Source organism: Antrostomus carolinensis, unplaced genomic scaffold (assembly GCF_000700745.2).
Source record: "Antrostomus carolinensis isolate BGI_N321 unplaced genomic scaffold, ASM70074v2 scaffold5134, whole genome shotgun sequence".
In the NCBI taxonomy this organism is placed as follows: domain Eukaryota; kingdom Metazoa; phylum Chordata; class Aves; order Caprimulgiformes; family Caprimulgidae; genus Antrostomus; species Antrostomus carolinensis.
In genome coordinates this window covers 67290-91007 of record NW_010308568.1, presented here as the reverse complement: position 1 = coordinate 91007, position 23718 = coordinate 67290, and the positions used below count along the sequence as shown (strand labels likewise).

Here is a 23718-nt window from a genome sequence, read left to right as displayed (position 1 = left end):
CATCACCTTTCCCACAGGCAATTCCATTTCAATTTTTAATGAAATAAAAATAATTATTTCCCTAAAAGAAAGACAGCACATTCAAAGGTATTATCAAGAATGGATTCAGTCAGGGGAGGAAGGATAAATAAATAAATCACCATTTAATCTTTTTCTGCATAAAAGAATGCCAGTATATAACTCACAAAGCAGAAAATACAAATCTGTAACAGTATTATCTATCAGTACTTGAGAAAGCTTAATTTGTAGTACCATCAGTCACTGAGGTTGGAATGGGTCTCAGGAGGTCACTAAGCCAACCTCGTGCTCAAAGCACAGAGAACACTGAAATCAGACCATGCTGTCTGATGTGCCTTTCAACAGTCAAGTCTTGAATTCCTCTAACAGATAGACAGACAGGAAAAAAAAAAAAACCCACCCCAAAACACCCCAACCACCACACTTTGCTTCCCAGTTTACTTCTGTTTAAATACAGCATTTTGCTAATCTAAATGTTCTTTCAGTTTAACTCTTTGAATGTCCTATGCTCCTCTCTCCTGTTCTGTCACAGGGGCCCACAAAACATGAAAACTGTATAAAAAGAAAATAGCAGGCAAATTCCACCTAAAAAAAAAAAAATCACGGTTTGAAATATGCAACACACTGTCAAGAAAGCTGTGAACAGCTGCAGAGTGACAGAGTAAATGGTCCACAAGCCTCCAGAACAGTGCTTTTTACAGTGGGTGATCTTTCCTTTGCACGCACAGCACATCTACCAGAACAATACACTGGCAGTACAGCAAAGAGACCACACTGAAATGTCTGGCCCACCCTGATTTGAAACAAGAAAAACCACAAAAGAATAGAAAAATACAATTTCAAAATAAAACTCTAACTTTGAAAAATAAAAATGTGAAATAACCATAGGTATACCATTATTGTTGCAAAATTAAAAGCAGATTTACATTTCAAGCAATATCAAATATCAGCATTGTAATAGAAAGAAAAATAAAGCATTTGTTGTTTTCTTCCAAGTTATTTTATGCTGTCTGCTTTTATTTGCTCTTTATGCAAACTAAGAACTGCCAAGAAGTCAATCCTTTCACAGCCCTCCTCTATAGACAGATTTGTTTAAAAGAAAAAACACATTGCAATAAGTACCTACTATAATCACCTTTCCTCTTCATTTTTATTAGGTTTTCTATATTAACACAGGTACACTGAACACATCAGCATTCAGTTACAGTACAGCCTTCACCTATCCTTCTAATCCATTTGCTCACAATTTACAAAATTTCTTTGTAGACATTTCCTTATTTCACAGTTCATTAACCTCCAAAGGGCACACCTGCCAGTTTGTGGGTGTGTTATCAAAGCAGTGATAGGCTCACTAATAAAGTGCTAAGTATGTTTGTGTCAGAATTGCTTATAAAATTAATGTTTTTCTTCACTGGGCTACCCAGCTGAAATGAATGCATTTGCATCAATTTATGTCAGGTTTTTCCCTGATGCTAGTTAAGTGCCAGTCACTGCAAATATGCACAAATATAGTCTCAAACAGTACTGTATACAAATGGAGGTGTCTCATTTCTTTAAACTCTCAAACAGGATCATTTGTGCTGTTTAATCTCTTTTCTGCTGCAGTAACAGCACAAGGCTTCATTTAAAAATTAACATCAATAGCTTTTTCACAACAGCAAGGAAAATCTCAGCAAGTCTAATACTCTACCTTGTAGCAGCTCTCTGTGGGAGCACAGTGACATTTTCAGGGTTGTGTAGCTGGAGTACCCTGACCTTGGCTCCTTTTTACCTGACCTCAGGGTTTTCATATCATTAATAAAGAATAATCAAAACAAAGGCTATATACATTAGGGTAGGAAAAGTTTGCATAGTTTGGCACTATTATCATATATACCCTTAAAAATGGAGCAAAATGAAATGCACAAAGCAGAGGTGGTGAACCTTCTAAGGACTGGTTCCAAACATTTTTCCTACTGGCAATAAACCGCTTTTAGACCTCCCAGCTCTGGCCACCATGATAGTTATTGCTTTACAGGATTATATCTTTTTGTTTCAGCTGTCAATAAAAACTTCAAATGATAGTTTTGAAAATCAAATAAACCTATTAAAAAACCCAAAATACGGACATCACTGAGACAACAGAAACATCATGCAAAAAGCACATCATGTTTAGTTCTAGACTTATTTACTGTTGGTTTTAAATTGTCTCATATCATGGAACAAAGTGACATTGTACCTGAAATGTGATCCATTTACCATTGTTTGAAGGAAATTAACTATACTTATAAAAAAAACCAGATGTCCTCTTATTTCTGAGGATCTGCTATAATACATGTAAAACAACTATCCAAATAAACAGATATGTTAGTCATGCCTCTCAGTAGTAGTCAACACTCTGAAGAGATTAAGAATCATAACTCTACTCACATTTCGTATCTGACAGTTGAAAATAGAGTGTAAGAATGAGCTCAAACTTAAACTATACTTTTAAATTAGCAATATATTTGAGCTAATTTTGCTAAAATATCATGAAAATTCCAAACATGAAATGATTAAAAAAATTAATCTATTCTACTGAATAACAAACACTGATAGAATTCACCAACAAAGAAAGTGAAACTAATGAACTTCCAGGGACACTTGAAATACAATAAACTATAATTAATACCAACAGATTACTTCTAAGCCTCATGCCCTATTAGAGCTGGCTCATGAGAACAATGGATGGTGTGGAGGAGTATCAAGTAAAATCAGGGGATTCAAGTAGAACCAGTATTGTACTCCAGGGGTCAATACTGCACCCAGTCCTGTTCCATACCTTCATTAATGATCTGGATGATGGTGCAGTGTGTAGCCTCAGCAAGTCCAGAGTGCAGTGATGCCACTCAGAGGGACCTCAACAGGCTGGAGAAAAGGGCTGACAGGAACCTCATGCAGTTCATGGAAAGGAAATGTAAAGTCCTGCACCTGGGAAGGAACAACTCCATGCACATGTATATGCTGGAGTCCACCCATCTAAAAAGCAGCTTTGCAGAAAAGGACCTCAAGGTCCTGGTGAACACCATGTTGAACATCAGCAATGTGCCTATCTGACAGTATCCCGGGCTGCATAAGGAGGGATGTTGCCTGCAGGTTGAGGGAGGTGATCTTCCCCCTCTATTCATCTTCGATCAGGCCACACCTGGGGTATTGTGTCCAGTTCTGGGCTCCTCAGTACAAGAGAGACATGGGCATACTGGAAAGAGCCTACTGAAGGGCCACAAAGCAATTAAGGGATTAAAGACTTTATTGAAGAATTGGAGCAACTCTCATATGACAAAAGCCTGTGAGAGGTGGGACTATTTAGCCTAGAGAAGGCTGTGTATAAATATCTGAAAGGAGGCTGTAAAGAAGATGAAGCCAGCCTCTTCAGTGGTGCCCAGTGACAGGACAAGAGGCAATGGGCATAAACTGAAACACAGGAGGTTCCCTCTGAACGTGAAGAAACATTATTGTGAAGTTGACTGAGCACTGGCACATGTTGCCTGAAGAGGTTGTGGTGTCTCCATCCTTGAGATATTCAAAAGCCATCTGGACATGGTCCTGGACAACCAGCACCAAGTGACCCTGCTTGATCAGGGGGATTGGACCAGATGACCTCCAGAGCTCCCTTCCATCCTCAACCATTATATGATTCTATGAATCATATCCTGTTGCATCACATGCAGCTGCTGTCTCCAAAACCTGAAGATAATCTACAGAGTACCATTATTAAGCTAAATAATAATAAAAGGCTTGTTATAAAGCATCTGAGATCTTGTTGAGGATTTCTTTTATTACAGGATTTACTAAACTAATCTGATTACAACAAAATAATCCTACTTAGATAGGAAGTTGACACTGCAACTACCAATAACTTACTCAGCTCAGGATTAGAACTGGACTTCGATGGTTACTTTCATCTCCAGAAAGAAGCCCTTTAAGGCAGGTTATGAGCATGTTTTAGGACAGCATAAAATTCTACAGTGATAATTAACAAAAACTATCTATTCTACAAATAGACAATGTGGACATGTAGGAAGAAAGGAGTGTGGCTTAATACAGGCCAAAATATTAACTTTACTCATCTGGGAACGACCAACAATAGCTTGTATAGTACAAAATTCCTTCCATAATGATTTCCACCTGCTGGAGAGCTGCCATTCACCCTGCACCTCCCTGCAGCTGCTTTCCCATCTGCTGCTGGAAGCCATCACCCTCCCTTTAGATAAGACCTGAGGCCTGAAGATAGAAGATAGGAGTTGCTTTAAGCAAACAGAATCTTTTCCCAATTCCTGGCTGCAGAGAATGAAGCCTGTTATGTCTAGAATCATTGCTGGATTGCTACCACAGAACAGTCTAGGCCTTAGCTCTGTCAGCTTAAAACCCAGGTCTCAGAGACAGCACAGCTGGCAAAGCAGTATTTTTATACCTCATTCATCTACACTGGCAGGCCACATGGTTGATCATCATGTAAATGACAGTTGCTCATTTTCAGGTCTTTGCTAAGAAGGATCCGAGGTTTAGTGCATAGAAAGCTTCTCTATCCTATCATGGCTCCCTTGTTGCAGGGACTTACTTCCTGCAGGAAATGTATGAGCCTCATTAGAGGAGTTTTTTATTTGTTGCTGTTTTGTTATTTAATTTAACACAGCTTAATATATACATACCAGAAATAAAACATCGATGGCCTCTGCTGATACTTGGAATTAGCCTACATTTAGTCTCTCATGCATAACCAAAAATTTTCAGCAAAGATTCATATGAGATATAAACATTCCCTCTACTCCCCCAGAGTTCTCCAAACTAAAGATTCAGTGGAAATGTAAAAGGTCCTTTTGAAAGACAGGATATTTCTGAGCACTGAAGACAGATATTGTTGAGTTATATGAAGTCGATATTTGCAAAGTGATTACCAAAAAGGCTCCCCATAAAACTAAGAGTAGGTATAAAGGGAGTTCAGGAAAAGTTTACTCTAAGGCATCATTTTGAACTTTTCTGTCTTGCTGCATCACATTTAGTTTGTACATTTAGGATGTAACAGGAGAATACAGCCTGAAGGCACGAATTGCTAATTAAAACGCACAATAAAACACATAACAAAACAAAAAAATTACTTCATTCTTGCTGTCACATTTTGGCCCACTGGTCAGTCAAAATATATGAAGGGCAAATAAGCAGGCAGAAGAAATAGGAGAAAAAAAGAAGCATTTTCATCCTGAATAAGAAAAAATACAGGCAGCACAAACAGCCTGTTTTCAGCCTAGCAGACTAACACCAGGACCAAGATCAGCTCTAAAAACCCTCAAACTTAAAGCATCCAATGAGTGGTCTACAGCCTTAATAATTAATTTTTATTGAGGTGTCTTCTTTTCACTTATGTTGTTTGTGTGTTCTTTCTGGTTTTGTCTAAATATTTATAAGAGAAAAGGACTTCAGCCTACAAAGGGGTAGATTTAGCAATCTACAAATTCAGCCGCTGTCCAGCTTTTGTGTTCCTCAGAGGTCCAGAATATTTATCCAGAACGCCCCCAATTTAACAGACTGTCTCTCCAGTAAACTTCCAGACTGTCTCTCAGTCTGGAAGTTATAACATAATAGTTTGTGGAGAAGAAACATTCTGGCAATCATTTTTAACCAGAAAAACTCTCTAGCATGCAGCAGGGTGGCAAGGAATGTGCCAAAACCCTGGGGGTCTTAAAAATATGTAATAATAAAACATCATTAGAACATGCACGTCAGCCCTGAAGAATCTTATTTTCTAATCTTTGAAATTGCTTGGACATGGAGATCTATCACTTGTTTTAATGACTGCTAGAGAAAGCAAGTAACATTCTCACATAGTTACACAGAAATTTATGACAAATCCTGTGTTTGGTTATACGAGCTTATTTCTTATGGCTAACTGAAAGCTGCTATAAGACTCTATTCCAGGAAACAAGACTGAATATCTCAGTAGTTTTCTGAAACTCTTGATTCAAAGTCTATTCAAGAGAGATGAAAAATATGTTTAGACTAACCACATATCTTTTGCAAGCCTCAATATTATTTAACTCCAAAAAACACTCTTCATTTCTAAGCCCTGAATATTTAATCTTCTATATGGAAAGTTGTACAGCCTGTGACATGCCTACGACAACCTTGGGGCTTTAAAATAACAAAGGTACCGTTCTTTCGTGATAAGTCCTGGCTTAAGAAACTAACAGGTACATAGTGTGCTTTATTTCTACCTACATGACATAAAAGTAAAGATCTTTTTCATCAGCTTTGAGATGTGCTACATCTCCACCATAAAGTACAGGATAGTAATAAAACATACAGTGCAACTTAAATGGATGAAAAATGAGATTTAATTAATATTGTCCAAGGATGCAGGTTATTAAAGTATTCTGAGATCAGGTAATTGCTGACAAAGTTTAACACAGGTTATTTGGGGAGGGACTTTTCATAAGGGCAGGGAGTGATAGAACAAGGGGAAATGGCTTTAAGCTGAAAGATGGTAAGTTTAGAACAGATATTAGGTAAAACTTCTTCACTGTGAGGGTGGTGAGACACTGGAACAGGCTGCCCCAGGAAGTTGCGGATGCCCCCTCCCTGGAAGTGTTGAAGGCCAGGCTGGATGAGGCTTTGAGCAACCTGGTCTAGTGGAAGGTGTCCCTGCTGATGGCAGGGGGGTTGGAACTGGATGAGCTTTAAGGTCCCTTCCAACCCAAACCATGCTATGATTCTATGATTATTTAAAGTCCCTGCCTCATAGGTAAATAGTGCATATATAAGAGCACACCCTATAATGCTATCTTCTCAAAAGCAAATAGAAGAAATTTTAAGGCAAGTGAAGTTATTTTCCATCTTAATTCTGCTATTAGATCAAAATTATTTGGTAAACCATTTCAAATAGTGGCAGCATCAATACATGTGTACAACTGCAACTGGAAGTTGGTTTCTTTATGTTGCTTCTAATGCATCACAAGTTGTATCATATCCCAAAATGAATTCTGCTATGAACCCCATACTCAGAGGCTTTCATTTCCATATGATCTCCCAGAAAAAAAAAAGGTTACATTAATGTGTGACCCTTATGTCATAAGCCTACTATACATGAACAATTACGGCAAATTTTAACTAAAATTACTTCCCATAAGAGGTGGACTTAATTCACAAACTTTTCCCAATTCCCTTCTCCTAAAAAGAGAAAAGACATTTTTAAAAAATGTTATCTGATAAAATCATTACCTACACCTTATGCAAAGCAGAAAATGGAAGTCACCTAGATTTCTATGGGGAATATAAAATAATTGCAGTATTTCAGAGCTTCATCAATTTATGAGGTAACATAATTACTGAAGGATGACAGTAATGTATATGAAACAAAATCCACCATTTCTGAAGATTCAGTAACAAACAAATTCAGGCTCAATTGATTTAGCAAGTCCGTGCAGAGACAGCCTTAACTGTCTAGAACCAAGATGTACTGTGAGGACATTTATGAGCTGTTTTGCTTCACTTTTAAGTCTCATACCTGCAACAACCCAGTGGTATTTCTTTCAGAAACAAACCAAGGCTTGTCATCAGAATGCTTTGGATTATACAGAAGAGTTAATAAAAATAAATAATCAAAACCAAGAAGAGATATCTTCCAGTGAATAGAAATTATACTGAACATCTTTCACTAATCATATACCTAAACAGATTTTTTTTTTTCATGGAAAGGTGGAAGAATCTCATATTATTTGTACAAAATGTCACAATCACTTATATCATAAATAACATGATATTAGGCCAAACAAAAGGGATAAATTCTCTGTTATTATAGAGCATTCCTTCTATCAAACTAACCCTCTGATCATTTTAACATTGATTTTTCATTTGGTTTCTCTGAGAGACTAACAGACACAATACAATCAATTGTCACCTGCACACCAACAGGCAATTACAGCTAATTTTAATTTAAAATGCTTCATGTAAAAGGTTCAAGCTCAACTGTCTTGTGTTGAGAAACTGGGAAGAGGCATTGAACACCTGCCAGAAACCAGCTGGTTCTCCACTAGGACTGCACAATCCCAGCAGCCCTACATCAAGAGCACTGTAGATTCAGTTTTTACCACTGCCTATCTGCCCACCACAAGACTGTAATGCCTTGAACACACACTGATCTGATAAAGAACTAGGAATTCAAATTAAGAGAGAGCCAATGGAATTCATCACTATCCTGAGCAGCATGACAGGTAATACAAATCTTGCAAAACAGATTTGCACAGGTGAAGATTTAAAATGTGTAATCTTTACTACTCAAAAGCTAGATTGAGATCTGTTAAAATTGCTGGAGTTTTTACACTTGTTCTATTATGATTATTTTATATTATATACATATGCTGGCTGGCCCATTAAACACAGGCTGGAAATTCCAAGATTTCATCTGTACTTTAATGTACAAAGTATAAGACATACAGCACAGAGGGATAAGCAGAATCTCAGAAGTATTTCTTTCCTGCTTCCATGAGAATGATGAGTTTAAGCTGTTTTTTCTCCTAGAGCTTTTTTAGCCAGAAACTTGAAACAATCTGTAAGATTCCTGTATACCTTAAATAATACACTTCTTTGAATAGAAACTATTTGCACTGTATGACTGAATTTCACAGGTATTTGTTTCTTGAAAGGGGTACACACATTAAAAATAAAATGAGGAAGTTACAATAGGAATAAATATAATCAGTATTGTGTGTTCCAAGTTTTTTAAAACCTCAGGAAATTAACTAATGGACATTTTTAATACCGGATTTACACATTCCATCAAATGTGACAACCATCTCAACCTTTTATTGTTACCCATATTTTTATGATCTGACTTTGTAGATACAGGCACTAGCCTGTTTTAAAGACTGAAATTATTCATATTTTAAAATAAATGTTGATCACACTCAAAAGAATAACTACAGATCAATATCACGCACCCTTCAACAGATCTCTTCGAAATACATCAGTAGCTTCACTCAAGAATAAAAATACATTGTAGAAAAGAAGCATCAAGCCATAGCAACCAAAATGAAAACTCAGTCATCTAATAGATGAAGAAACAAGGAAATCAAGTCATTAAGGCCCAATGCTCCTCACTGAAGCAATGAGAATTAGCCACAAACATTTTCAAAAAATGCAACCATAGGTGCTTCTAAAAAAAAAAATCTAGAATGAGATCTAGTGTACTACCAAAAATATATACCAAATATATTGGTATTTAAAAGGTTTTAAATTATTTCACTATTCTTTAACAAACTGCCTTCTACAGAGACTTGCAACAAACACATCGTCACTTGACACATGCTATTAACTAAATATTTCTATTGAATTTTATTATTAGAAGATACAATACCTCTGTCTGAAGTATGGCAGCTCTCTGTTCTTTGGCAGTAAGTGACTCTTTAAGCACTTCAATGTGTTGCTTGCAATCTGAATTCTGATTGCTAAGGGTTTCAAGCTTAGTTTGTAAGGCAAGAAGTTCTGATTCTTTCTTTGAGAGTTCTTGTTTCAGTTGATCAATCTGTAATTGGGGGAAAAAGAAAAGATTAGATCATTAATTTCATTTCCAATTCATAGTAGCGTTTGAAATCTGAAAGGTGTGAATGACCATGATGTACTATAACTCAGACACCTGTAAATTCTGGAAGAAAATTAAGATCAGACTTTTTACACTCGCACCTTCAATTGAGTTTCTTGTAATTTAATGTACCTTGCTTTAAGAATGATTGTCCTGCTGTTGCAGAAGTTAAAAGGAAACTTTTAAAGATTATACACAATGATTTGGCCTATAAATTCACTGTGGACCTCACTTAAGTTCAAAGGAACTTATCCTGTGTGAGCTAAGTCTGGCAGGACAGAAAAAATGCATAAGAAAAAAAGCATTCATAAAAGTTTAAATTCAATCCAATAGCCTATTCCTTCCAACAGTACAATTCTTGTGATTTATCATTGGCCAGAGTGAATCAAGGTTTTTTAGGAACCTGATAAGGAAAAGCAGGCATGTTAGTAAGGAGAGGAAAACAGAGAAGAGGAATTTTAACAGTACTCTTCTTGCAAATGTGTTGCTGCCCACCATTCCCACCTCCTTTTTAACTCTCTGGCAGTTCATATGGAATTCTCAGGTACTAGGAAAGCCAAGTCAAACCAATTAATTTAAAGTCTGGGGAAAACGTTATAAAAAATACCACAAAGTGAAAGATCTGTGAGACTGTAAAAGTGTATCCTGGGGGAAACACAAGAAACCCAGTCACTAAGAAGGAGCTTCCGAATTAAAGGTTCATCAGTAAATGTAATGGAATTGTGATTATTCTTACCTTTCCACAATGCTAAATGGGAGAAGTAGCCACAGAATGCAAAAGTGTGGTGGATTTAGAATATATGAATCTGAAGAAAGCACCGGACAAAACACAGAATGATGCTAAAGTACGGTGAATTAGGTGACATGCAACTATTCATCTTAAGCTCTGTGAAATAACATTGGTCACCAGATGAGTTCAGATATATCATCTCATGAGGATTACTTGAAATAAAATGCCTCACTGTATCTGCATAACTCAGAGAAATCACACTTCCTTTATATTTGAAACTTTTCTTGATGACTCTAAGGCCTAGACATTTTTCTTTAAAATTCAAGTTTCAATTCTGCGCAACCAGAGAAGTGCTCGAGGAGCTCTTTCCATTTTCTCCCATCAGTCGCATCCCAACAGACATGTGGGATGCAAGAAATCTAGAAGGGCTAGATGGAAGGTGATTCAAAAATCCCCAGAAAAAAAATATATCCATAGGCTGACAGTACTCAACCACATCCTAAAGATCCACATACTAAAATACTTCACTGATTCAATATTGTATGGCACAGTCACTGGAAACATTTATTGCTGATCAAAATATTTCTATTTTGTTTTACATTGGAAGTGTATCCTTAAAAATTAAATTTAAAAGAGGTTTCTTCCAACTACAGTACATACGCACATCTGAATATATTTATTCCTTATTTCTCTTTATAAATCTCAATATGTTTGTCTAGCTGGTTAAGGTACTTGGCTAGCCACCCCTGAGCTACTGTATAAAATCAAGAATCTATACTGGCACTAAAAGCAATTACTTTCACAGTCTGAAAATATCAAAGAAAGAAAAGGAGCATACAAAAAAAACAGATGTCAAGAAAATGTAAAAAATGTAAAGAGCACAGTTAAGAAACTGCTAGAGAAAACTTTCTCTTGAAAGCAAACCTCCATCCTCCATCCTTTGCCAGAACATGTACGCAAGCATGGCAACTAAGACTAAAATGTACACAAAATGAACAATGGGAAAATCTGTCTAAAACATATAAAGACAAAACATAGATCTGCAGACAATCTGAATTATATCACATGCTTTATATGAGACCCATGTGAACATCACAGACACTTAATCTCTCCATCTCTCCTAGAAACTCTTCCTGCTTTTTTCTATGACACAACTCACACTGAGAAATAATCAACAAAAAACTAACCAAACAAACAAACAACTTCATTTTCATCACAGGTATGTTCTTTGTGTTTCAGAAACAGAATCTGTTCAGTATAAAGTTTTGGCTACAAGACCTACACATAGCCAGGAGTTTAAAAATGTGATAAAGTTCTCAAAAAAAAAGAAAAAAAAAATCAAAACAAACACCTATGTTGGTGTTTTATTAAAATAAAGTATAATGGTGACAATGTAATAAAACTTGAATTTAAAAAAATTATGTAACAAAAATACCAAAGGCATAACAAGAAACCATGCAACTTTTTAAAAGAAATTTTTAGACCTGGCTATATTTGCTTTTTAAAGTTCTGCATTACCTGTTAGTGTGTAAAAAAAATTAAACAGGGCATGAAATAAATTTCTGTCTCCAGCAGATATCCAAGCATTTTCACTTTGCTATATCTTAAGCAGTGTGGAAAAACAACAGTCACAATTCTTAGATACAAGGAAGAAACGCTTTACTGTGAGGGTGGTCAGACACTGGAACAGGTTGCCCAGAGAAACATGGCTGCTCCTCCCTGGAAGTGTTTAAGGCCAGGTTGGATGAGGCTTTGAGCAACCTGGTCTAGTGGAAGATGTCCCTGCTGATGGCAGGGGGGTTGGAACTGCATGAGCTTTAAGGTCCCTTCCAACCCAAACCATTCTATGATTCTACGATTCAATGAGATCTCCTGATATCAGTACAAAAAAGACAATGGCAAAACCATTTTTGTACCTTACAAAGATGAGATAACTTACAAGTCTAAGTGCTGTAGCATCTAAAGAATTCCAAGTTTGTCCTCTGATCCTGACCTTCCCACTATCTCACTTATTTCATATGTGTAATTTGCCCATTACCACTTTTTCAACATTGCCCAATACGATCTTGCTTTACCTCCCTTCCTGAAACTCTAGTTCCTTTGTCTTCCTTCTCAATTTGATTCTCTGTCACCTCCCATAATTTCAGTTCCTTAGAAAACCATTATCCTTTTTTTTTTTTACAACATTATTCTTACACACCAAAATCTTATATGAAATTACAGAAAGTGGGATACAAAGAAAACAACAAAACCACAGAGCTTTCCCTCTGAATATTGCATATTAAAATTAATGAGCTAAATCTTTAAGTAAACAATTCCATTAAATAAAACTATGCTGATTTATGCATCATAACGATCTGGTCTTCTGGGACAAATGAAAACTGCTTTTTAAAGTGAAGGATTTAAGTAAAGAAAAAACAGTAGCAATGTAAATGAAGTGGCTGCATACAGTAGACTCTACAAGTCTATCTGTAGATTCTACAGGTTACATTGGACAAGACCTATTTTTAAACTGTTGGTCACATTTCTGGGCCTATCCACAAAAAAATGCTGTAGTTCTTTTCCTGTATATTTCTTCTACAGGATCATCTAGAGCTGGCATGCTTCCTTCATACAGTGTGAAAAGTTTTTATACCCAGACATTAATTACAGAGAGCCTTGTTACAGCCTAATTAAATCTTAAAACTCAACCGTAATTTGCTGAAGTTGTACTGATGTATCACTAGATTTTCACACTCATTTATTTAAAGCAAGAACAGATTTAAAACAAGTTATATATCAAGAATAAATGTGAAGTAATAAGAGCTTTATAGCACCTAAGACTGCTAACTCTGACTGTTCTGCTCTTTGCCATCAATCAAGACTTCTGTTTATCAGAATTTATCAACAATCTCAGGTTCAATAGATCAGGTATAATAATATCTGTTTGCTGACAGCTACATAAATACTTTTCCACCTTGAAAGGTTCTGAGATGAATGATAAAAGTAATATCTTCTGCTGCAAATCTCAATTTTAAGTGGAAGAAAAGGACTGGTGAAAGAAAACAGACAAAGTTTCAACAGAATGTGGCATTTATCAAAGATCAGAAGATTGTGACAAAACAAGGTACATTTAGTCATCTTCTCATTCGTCTGCTTTCTGTGCCACAGAAAAATATGAAAGCTTTTCCTCTCAAAAACAGCAGAAGATTGTTATCAAAATACTAGGCTTTGCACTTTATTTCTATATCAACAGATTTGCTAAGATGCATTAGGAGCTTTGCTGTAAATTAATGAAAGTGAACTGCTTTGAAATTAATGAAGTTTAAATAGAGAAAATAATTTTCCTGATGATAATGCTACTTAGGAACTTTAACTACTTTTGAGTAGCTTAAGAGCTACCTTTTTTCCAACAGAATACATACATTCTTTGATTTTGGGTTTTTTTTTTTTAATAAATCTGGATTAATTCCACACAGGCACTAACACTTCCATTTCTTCTGCACCATAAAGCCCCAGGAGAAGATAAAAATATGCCCCTGTGTCCCAGGGGCAGCATTTCCTGTGATGTAGTTTACAAGACACTAGTTTCCAAACCGGGCAACTGTCACTGCTCTTCTGAGATAGAAAATCTTCAGTATTCAATACTACACAGTGGTGAGCTTTCTTACTCCTATACTTACAGTGGAGTTCAGAAAAAGTAAAAGCATCTTGTCAAGAAGGTAATGAAGCTCTAATTTACAGAAGAAAACAGAAAATCTGAAAACTTCTCCAGAAAGTGCTGACACCATTCTCTGACCATAGACAAGACAGATACTTTCTCTGAATCTTAGCTTCCCCAACTCCGAAAGACTGGTAACGGCATTTACCTATTTGATATTGCAAACTTTGTACTTAAACAGCAAGATTATGAAGTAATTTTAGCATCAGACAATAGTAGGCAAAGAACTACACTTTAAGCCAATTAACTTCTGCTCTTTTTGTTTACATGGCCTCTAGAGAGGTAACAGTACCAGCTCCTCCTCAAGTATTTTTTTCAGAGCTGCAAGTACACATTTCAGAAAAAGTGAATCAATTCATTTAAGTTCCCTAAAAATTCACATACACAAAAACCCCTAAATATTAAACAGAATAAGAATTCAAACAAATAGCTAGGATGGAAAGACTTTCATAATAAAGTAAGATTTCATAATAATCATGACTACTAAAGCTGTTTGCCTACATTTCATTCTGGCATTATGGTCAAAGTTTTAACATGACACTAAGAGATGAGATGGCTGGCTTTCCCTTTCAGTGTTTCCACTTCAGGCTGCTATGACTTGTTTCACCTCATCTCAGCTTAGCTTATAAATTATATGAAAAAAATGCTATTGCCAAAACCTAAATTTATTTATATGAGAATGGGAGCATCAGCTTCAGTCTCCATAATTTCTAATTTTTTTTTCTTTTTATCAAATACTTTAATTCAGTATTTTATCACTTCATAAACAAAACACGTTCAAGGTAGAGAGCTGAGAATAAACCAGCACAAATTGTAACATTGTTTATCTTTATTACAGTTTTTAAGGCAATTATAAAAGTATCAGAAAATAAATACTAGAACCCACAAGAAAGACTATTTGGAGTGCTCATCTTTACCTAGACAGCAGCTAGGCACATCAAAATGAAAAGAGGTAGAAAGACCAGCTGGGACAATTTAGACATTAAGCTTTACTTCTGATGCATTTTAAAATAACAAACAAGCAATACTGTTCTGTGAGCTTGATACAAGGAAATGTGTTACATCACTACACATTTACTATCTGCTTGTGGTCAACGAATAATTATCTGTGTACAATAATTTGAAATGAAAGGCACTCTGCAGGAACAAAGTCAAATTGCAAGTCTTTAAAATACTAAAATATTACAATTTGGCATAATCTATAGAACAGCAGTGCCTACTGTAAAACTACAGTCAGAACCAGAAAAAATTGCACAATTACAGTTGTGCCAAAATGGTGCAAGTCACAATTATGAACTCATTCAGGAAGCCAACATTAAAACACCATACACAAGAAAGGGAAAAGGAAACATGATATAGACTCAGGACTGTAGTAGCCTCTGCAGAAGTGGTGAAATAGCCTCTTCCTAAATCAAAACAAACACATTTTTATTTATCCAAAATGTTTCACTCCTCCATAGCTACTGCGTGTTGCATAGTAGAGATTTTCCAAAAGAAGACATGCAGGGAGCTGCTTGTGTTGAAAAGGGTCAAGTTAAAACTTTTGCTTCCATTACTTAAACAGCATTAAGTTATTTTATTAATAGACTTTACCTTATTTTTCATGAACTTCGAGTGACTCTTGTAAACTTCTATTTGTTTGATTTCTTCTTCTCGGTCCTCTGTATTCAGAACTCCGTTTGTCTTTAACATCTGTATTTCATCTTCAAGATCTCTTATATTGCGCTCAAGTGAAGCTATTTTTGTATCCTTCAGTTATGAAAAAAAGAGTACAGAAAATGATATGAAATTGGTATATTAAAGCATAAGAAAAATATATCTGTACTTGCATGAACATCAAATAAAACAGTAAAAAGAGATGGCACAAATACAGACAGCACATACTGTCATAAAGCAAGAGTAATTCTATTGATTTTGACTTAAATGCAGAATTTAGACTTCTTTCACCTCCAGAAAAAAAAAAAAAATCTTCTCTTGTGTAGTCTGTAGAGAATACATTCTGGTCAGAATTCCATCTTCATTCCTACACAGTTAGGGATGAAAGGAGAATGGAAGACAGCCTATTTCCCACGTGTACATGATAACATACCTTGTTTGCTTTGCTAACCATCTAGGTCTGACTATTTCTCCAAGCTCTTAAACACAAAGTTTAGCCTAGGGACACCAGTCCATCATTACTGCAGGATAGGCCATTTCATTATGTCACTCAGCCTGAGGCTGAGCTTCCCTATTTCCATAGAATTCTGCCTGCTGTCAGGAAGAAGAAAGGTTGTCTCCTCACCTACTTTTACCCCACTAATTCAGCCATATCACTAAGAGGGGATTTAGTACTTTTTATTATGGGTCTCAAAATAAAAACCACAAAATCACAACCACTAATAAATTTCTACATCACAGACAATGGCTGCCACGTGTGCCAGCACAGCACTGACAACATCCAGTGATCCTTTTGTTGTTGCAGTCCTTTGGAAATTGACTAAATCTCTTCAGTGAGAGTAAGAAAAATTTAAAAAGTAATTACACAAACTTCTCGGGTAATCTTCTGTTTAAAAGAACATTGCAAAATGACTCATTAGGAAATCTGCTTTAGGCCCTGTTTGCAGACATTTGTTAAGAAATTGAAAACATTGATTCAGCTGGTCAGACAATCAGTTCAAGAACACGAAGGAGCAGCCATCCATCAAAAATCAAGATATCAGGGTAAAGCTCTTGTGCCACTGAGGTTAATAAAAAAACCCAAAAAAACCAACCAAGCTGACTCAGTAAGATCAGGATATTAACCTAGAAAGCTAATTTGGGAAAAAAATGAAATTGAATTGATCCTTTAACCAGGTCAAGTTAAGCTTGAATCGCTCTGCTTAACTACCACTTTGTTTCTGTTTCTTTTTTCAAAAGTATTTTCCTCAGTTCTAAGAGTACTCCAACACTTTCTACAGGCTTCCTAGAAGCAAGCAAAACCAGAACTCCTGTAATGCCTCCTTTCATAATACAGCTAGGCAAATTTAGCAATTTAAGTCACAGGATAGTTCAGACAAAGTTCCAAAAAGAATCTGAACTTTTGGTAATAAAGCAAAAATTAAATTCAGATTCTTTTTGAGATTTAGCAACCACTGTTACAAATCCATATGGAATCAAAGCTATGTAAGGACTAAGCAGTATCATTTAGACAGCACACTATCATCACTCTAACATTTTAGCTTTCATCTTTATAGTCAATAATAAGTCTCATGCTGAGAGAAAATTTTCTTTTATTATCTTCTTATTTCTTACATTAGTTAAATTAATAGACATTTTTGAATGGGAAAGATTTCAACTATTTAGTTTGCAATAAAAAGCTGTTCATCAACAAGTGAAAATATTCATAGTCTGAAATACTGGAGGTTTTCCAAGATCTAAAGGATAAGAATAATATGAAATTAAAGTTTATATTTTCCTTACAATTTTCACTCCCAGAGAAATTCTACTTAAAAATAAAATAACATTATTTAATTACAATAATTGTGGTACTTCAAGATTTTTCTCTCAGAAGCTGATGCTCTTTCACCAGACGTGCTGGAGTGCACACAAATACTTTTGACTAGAGTACCTGAGCAGAGTGTCCAGAATTTCCTTTGTGCCTTCAACTAAGGAAATAAAGAATGCTTATTCCCGGACAATCCTATTCCTGTGTGGGACATTACACCTCAAAGAATGGTATTTACTGTCCTTAATAAAATACTATTCTTTTATAAGGTGAATAAAAATTTATTTGCCCACATCTTTTCCATATCAGTGAGTCAAAAAACAGTAATTCACACTATAGGAGCTGTGTGATAGGATTCTACCTATGCAGTGTAAAATAGTCCCACCAAAATTAGCATTACAACTTCACAGCTTCTCTGCAAAATACAGTTACATGACCACATGCAGTGAACCACCAAGAGCTTTCCTATATATCTCCATTAATTAAAATATTTAAGATATAGAGACAGTTTGCCTAGAAAAGTAAGCTGTCATATAACAGCTCATTTGATAAATCATAGCACAGCTTAACCCAATTAGAAGGTGTGCATAGACCCAGCCTATGTACACTGTCTTCATAAAGTCAGAGCAATTGAGCTTAAGTTCAAGTTAATTTGAACTACATAGGAAACAAGTATTTGCTTTAGTCTTCAATGACAAGATCTCTCAGGTCTCTGTACTTAACGAAAGGGTTCAAGCAAGAAGACCATCAACAGCGAGGACTCAGTCAGGGCTTACTTGTGAGAACTCAACCCATACAAATCCATGGGACTCAGCAGGCTGCACCCAAGGGCACTGAGACACCTGGCTGACGTCCTTGCCATCCCACTCTCTAGCATCCTCAAAAAGTCATGGAAACTGGAGGAGATGCCCGACAACCAGAGGAAGGCAAATATTGCACTCATCATCAAGAATAAACCAAAAGAACAAACCAGAGAACCACTGGCTTAACAGCCTCACTTTGTTCCCTGGGAAAATTATGGTGAAGTCTTCTTGGACAACATTTTTGATCACACAAAGGAGAAGGTAATTGGAAACAGTCAGTGAGGATTTACCAACAGTAAATCATGTCTCTTCTAAGAAGAGGCAGAGGAAAGTGGGCTTGTTTAGCCTACAGAAGAGAAAGCTTCAAGGGGGACCTAAACGTAGCCTTACAACACCTGTAATTGTTATATTTGGAGTAAAAGCACTGGAAATGGTTGCCCAGAGAGGAGCTATTGTCCATCTTTAGAGGTTTTCCAAGATCTTACAGGATAAAATCCTGATTGTATCTCTTCATTTGGGCTCTGTAATAATAAACTGCAGGTAAATATTCATTAAATATTCATTAATTCTAATGATGCAGTAAGAATATTCTTTTTCTGTCATTATTCCAACAGTAATTGTAGTACAGTGATCTTAAGCCTAAACATCTGATACCACTGAAATACATTCAGCATTTCAGTAGCAAAGTGTATTAAGATTTTTAGCACCCTTAATAATTAACCATGGCTTTGCAATATAATTAACTGTAGAAGCAAATGGATGTGTTTCCCAAAAGACTGACTTCAGTACTTCTTTCTTGGCTTTTTTTATTTTTCCATACTTTTTTAAAGAATAAAAGGTTGATATGGAATTAAAAAAAAAAAAAAAAAAAAAAGAAAGAAGAATGCTCATAAAATCCTATCATTTTGAAAAAAAAAACCCAAAAAAAACCACAGAGAAAAATACTGAAAGAAAAAAAAAAAAGAATTTTAGCTATCAAAGCTTACACAAAATAAATTATTGTAGTTCTTACAGATACTACAATCAAATCAGCTTGCTCCATCAGACTTCACTTTAGAAATTCTCTACTCCTGTCATTGAAGATAAAAGCAAAACTTAAGCTTCACTGCACTTTAGAATGATTTTGCACTGAAATATATTAATACTTAGAAGATGCTCATCTGGAGTAGTCCTCATCAAATCTCTCCAGCTCCATCTTTAGGAGTCTGGCTTTTTCTACTGCATTTGTATTTTACATGTTTGCAAATACAAGATGGTAGAAATAATTTACAGCACAGCTTGTTACACTCTTCAGAAAGTTTACACATCACAGAATAATATTTAAGCTTTATGAGAAATAGCTAACGTAATTTTTGGAAGCATTTTCTGTACTTTATTCACAACTTTGAACTCTCTAAGGAAAAGTTTATTTTAAATCAATCTCTGCATACTGTGATTACAGCTGTGTAAAAACTAGTTTTACTGTCTCTAGAAAAATTGTCACTGTCAGTTTTGTATTAACTTTTTATTGGAACAGAAGCCAGAAATTTCACATATTTTTGAAGACTAAAATCTGTTTCAGATAATTCATCAAAAACATCAGTGATGACAAGACAGAAGATTAGCCAGACATCACCTTCATTCACAGACTGTTCAAGGAGTCAAAGGTACTGTCCCTTATGTATGAACAATACAGGACTGGCAACTCTGCAAATACACTAGACAGGCTGCTGGGTTGCCCAGGAAACCTGAAAGCCTTCCCGTCTGGACAACTACTAGAAAGTGAGGAACTTTGTAGGTCAAAGATAATACAGAGTGCCTGGAGCTCCCAATGGGTACTGGTCACAAGGGTGTTGGCTTGACTTACAGGATGGATAGAAAGTCAGATAGGTTTGCTTCACTAAAAGTTTTGACCGAATAGGCACATTCCCATAAAATCTTCTGATTCAGCTGAATCAGCATTTTCCCACAGAAAACTTCAATTAGAAAACTTTTAACCAGCTCTTGTTGTGGCACAGGGTCTGGCAATCTTTCAGAAAGTGAAATAGGAACAGATGCAGTATTTCCTTCAAACCTCGACTTATCCACATTAGCAGCATTCTAACAAACTACACGGGTCTATATGGAGTCACAAAGATTCCCTTGCAGTGATATTAAGGAAGCAGCTTAGTATTAACTGGTACTAATAAACATCATCTGAGTTCTACAACAATGCAACATTTGTGCAGATTTTTCCAGTCAGGTCCTCTAAATCTGTTAAAAGACATAAGATTATATAGCAGGATTTGTGATCAGGGTACTCATCCTAATCTATCTCCTCCTTCCAGCAGTAACCAATACTTCTTCCTCATCTCCTTTATTAGAATACTGTCTCAGATATTCTGTGAGAGAGGTTAGGGCTATTTCTATGCTGGACCCAGCAGAAATTCACCTCTTTTGGAACATGAAACAATTAGTATGTGTCCTGATGCTGAAGAAAATTATATTCCACAATGGAAAGGAGAGGAAGTCTACAAATGAGTTTCCACAGTGTTTCATGAATCTTATATATCCAGCCCTTACAACAAGAGCACTATAGCACATTTCCTGAACACTTAGTGGGGGGGGGGAAAGAAACAGTAGGTCAAAACATTCATAAATAATACAGTATTCCAGTCTGTCTTACTCTGAAATGAAAAGTAATGAAATGTTACTCTTCATTTCAAAAACCTGATAAATTTAAACACTGTCTGTGAAAAATCTTGCTTACAGGGCATTCAAGAAGCAATTAGAAGCAAATAATTGAAACTTCACATTTCATAAAACTTGCATTTAAATGCACATATGCACACATGCTATCAAAAGACCATAAACAACTACTCTTACTATATACTTTTTAAAATTTGTCAATTTAATACAGAGAATTTCCAGGTTTATTTTTGAAAACAAGGGAAAGTGAAAGTTCATGCAATCTTAACAGCAAGAGTATGTTGCACCACAAACACACACACTTTTTTAGAACCAAACCCATACCTGAAATACCAAAGCTGGATCAATACATAAAGATGGTTCTTTCTGCAAGTAAGGTAAACCACAAATATTTTCATTTATTTTACAGCTTACCATTTCTAAAGACTTCTTAATTCTTGTTGCTAGACTATATACATTTCAAGATGGTCAATATCCTACACTTAGAATGGGCTTTATCTCATATCTGTAAGCAATTCATTTCTGGTTTTCCCTCTCGAGTAATATCACTGGTTTAAGCCCATAACTGTCTGAACAAGACCATGGAATAGTCTGGGTTGGAAGTAACCTTTAAAGGTTATGCAGGGACATCTTTCACTGGATCAGGTTGCTCAAAGCCCCATCCAATCTGATGTTCTACACTTCCAGGGATGGGTCATTCACAGCTTCTCTAGGCAACATGTAGTGTCTCATCACACTTAGCATAAAAAATTTCTTCTTTATGTCCAATCTAAATCTACCTTCTTTCAGTTTAAAACCATTGCCCCTTGTCCTATCACTACAGGTCCTGGTAAAAAGTCTTTCTCATTCTTTCTTATAAGGTCTCATTATATATTGAAAGGTCACAATAAGGTATATCCAGAAAATTTTCTTCTCCAGGCTGAACAACCTCAACACTCTCAGCCTGTCCTCATAGGAGATATAGATGTGTTCCAGTCCTCTGATCATTTTCATGGCCCTCATCTGGACCTGCTCCAACTGGTCCATGTCTTTCTTGTACTGGGGATCCCAGAATAGAATGCAGTACTCCAGGTGGGGCCTCACAAGATATGAGGAAGATTTGACCTGATTCACGTACTCAGGAGTACGTGAAAGAATGAAATAATGAAAAGTGTCTTTCCTTTCACTCTTTTTTATTACATTAATCAGTGCTAATCAATTTGGTTATTCAAAGATATCAGTGATCTGGCATTTGTCAGCACATATTACACAAAGAAGTATGCATGGGTGTAATGGCAATTAAAAGAAAGGATTTCGATGTATCAGCTTTATTTTTTGCTTAAAAAGACAAAGATTTAAGCATGAGAAAAAAATGCTGTTTGATTAAATATCTGTAGTCACAAAGTCAGAAGCAACCATTGCAACAAGACTAGACTGGCTTCCTGTATAACACAAGTCATAAAATTACACAAATGCTGTTAAATATACACCCCATATTTTAATGTGCATTTCTACCTCTAGCTGCCATGCAACATATTTTGCAATATATATATTTGCATTACTGGAGAGGATTTTTTCAATTTTTAATGAAGATAGTTCAGGTAAGTATCTACAAGACTATAATTTCTTTGCTCCATGACTTCCTATTTGTTAAACTACACAAAATTAAGCTCCTTAAGTCATTAATTGTTTGGAAATATTTTAAAACATTCTGGTGCCTCTTCTCTGAACACCATGAGCTCCATGAGGTAACTCGCTGGTTTGGGCAGATGTGCACTTTTACTTTTACTCCTTTACTAAACCCAGGATACAGACAGCATACCTAGTATGCCTCACTGCCTAGAGAATGGATCTCAGAAAATCGTTGTGGAGGGCTGGGGAAACAAAACAGAACAACAACAACAAAAAAAACCCCACTCCTGAAAGCAACATCTACAATGTGATTAAGCAAGTTTTAAAAAAACAGGAGCATGTGGGAAAAGGAAGCATCCTGCCCTCCTCCTGTTCTGTGACTCTGCTTTCCAGAAAAAAGAAGGGCATCTGGAGAAGGTGGTCTGCTGCAGACAAAGAAACAAACAGTAAAAAAATGTAAAGGGAAAGAATAAGTAAAAGACATTGGACATCTGGAAGCAAACATGTCTAATAAGCAAAACCAGAAAGTTAGAAAACAAGAGCCTGTGCAATGCATCTGAAAAGACAATAGATATCTGAAAAGGAATAAATAAATAGAAACAGGAGTCAAGACATAGCATGAGAATTCTCTTTTTTTGTTTTTATTTGTTTTGTTTTGGTTTTTTCTCTTCTTTATAAGTCTATAGAAGATAAGGACTGGTCAAGGAGACAGTAGTTATGCAGAAAATACAACTGCTATAAGAAAAGGCAACTACTTGCAAAGTTTTCAGAGATAAATGAAGAGCATGACAGGATAGGAAAGGTAGAGCAGAAGAAAAACTGTCTAGGACAAAAAAAAAAATCACATACAAGATTATAGCTAGGAGAAATGGGTACACTTCATTGGGTAAAAGGGAGGGCTGACTGGGAAAAGGGACAGAAAGCATTCAGCAGTGGCAAGGAAAAAAGACAACCACAGGAAAAAATAGAGGGATTTATGAAGGAGGGAAAGCTGCCTCTTGGCAGAGCCAGGGAGGGGACTGCGACAAAAGCTAATGTGGCAAGGGGGTGGAGGGGGTTGGGTGCAGTAAAGAGAAATGTATACTGCTTGGAGCCTCTGCATGGGGGAGTCTATGGCCTCAGATTGCCATATTA

The 23718-nt window shown here is 36.0% G+C and overlaps 1 protein-coding gene across 1 annotated transcript in view; it reads right to left on the bottom strand.

Moving 5' to 3' along the window:
- Nucleotides 1-23718, bottom strand: part of ERC2 (ELKS/RAB6-interacting/CAST family member 2) — a gene marked incomplete at both ends in the record, with an annotated part of 163035 nt that overhangs the window by 95885 nt on the left and 43432 nt on the right. The window contains 3 exons of the mRNA XM_029084448.1: nt 9386-9553; nt 15634-15789; nt 21298-21339. Of these exons, the coding sequence (XP_028940281.1) occupies nt 9386-9553; nt 15634-15789; nt 21298-21339 (366 nt within the window). The remainder of the gene's footprint in view (nt 1-9385; nt 9554-15633; nt 15790-21297; nt 21340-23718) is intronic.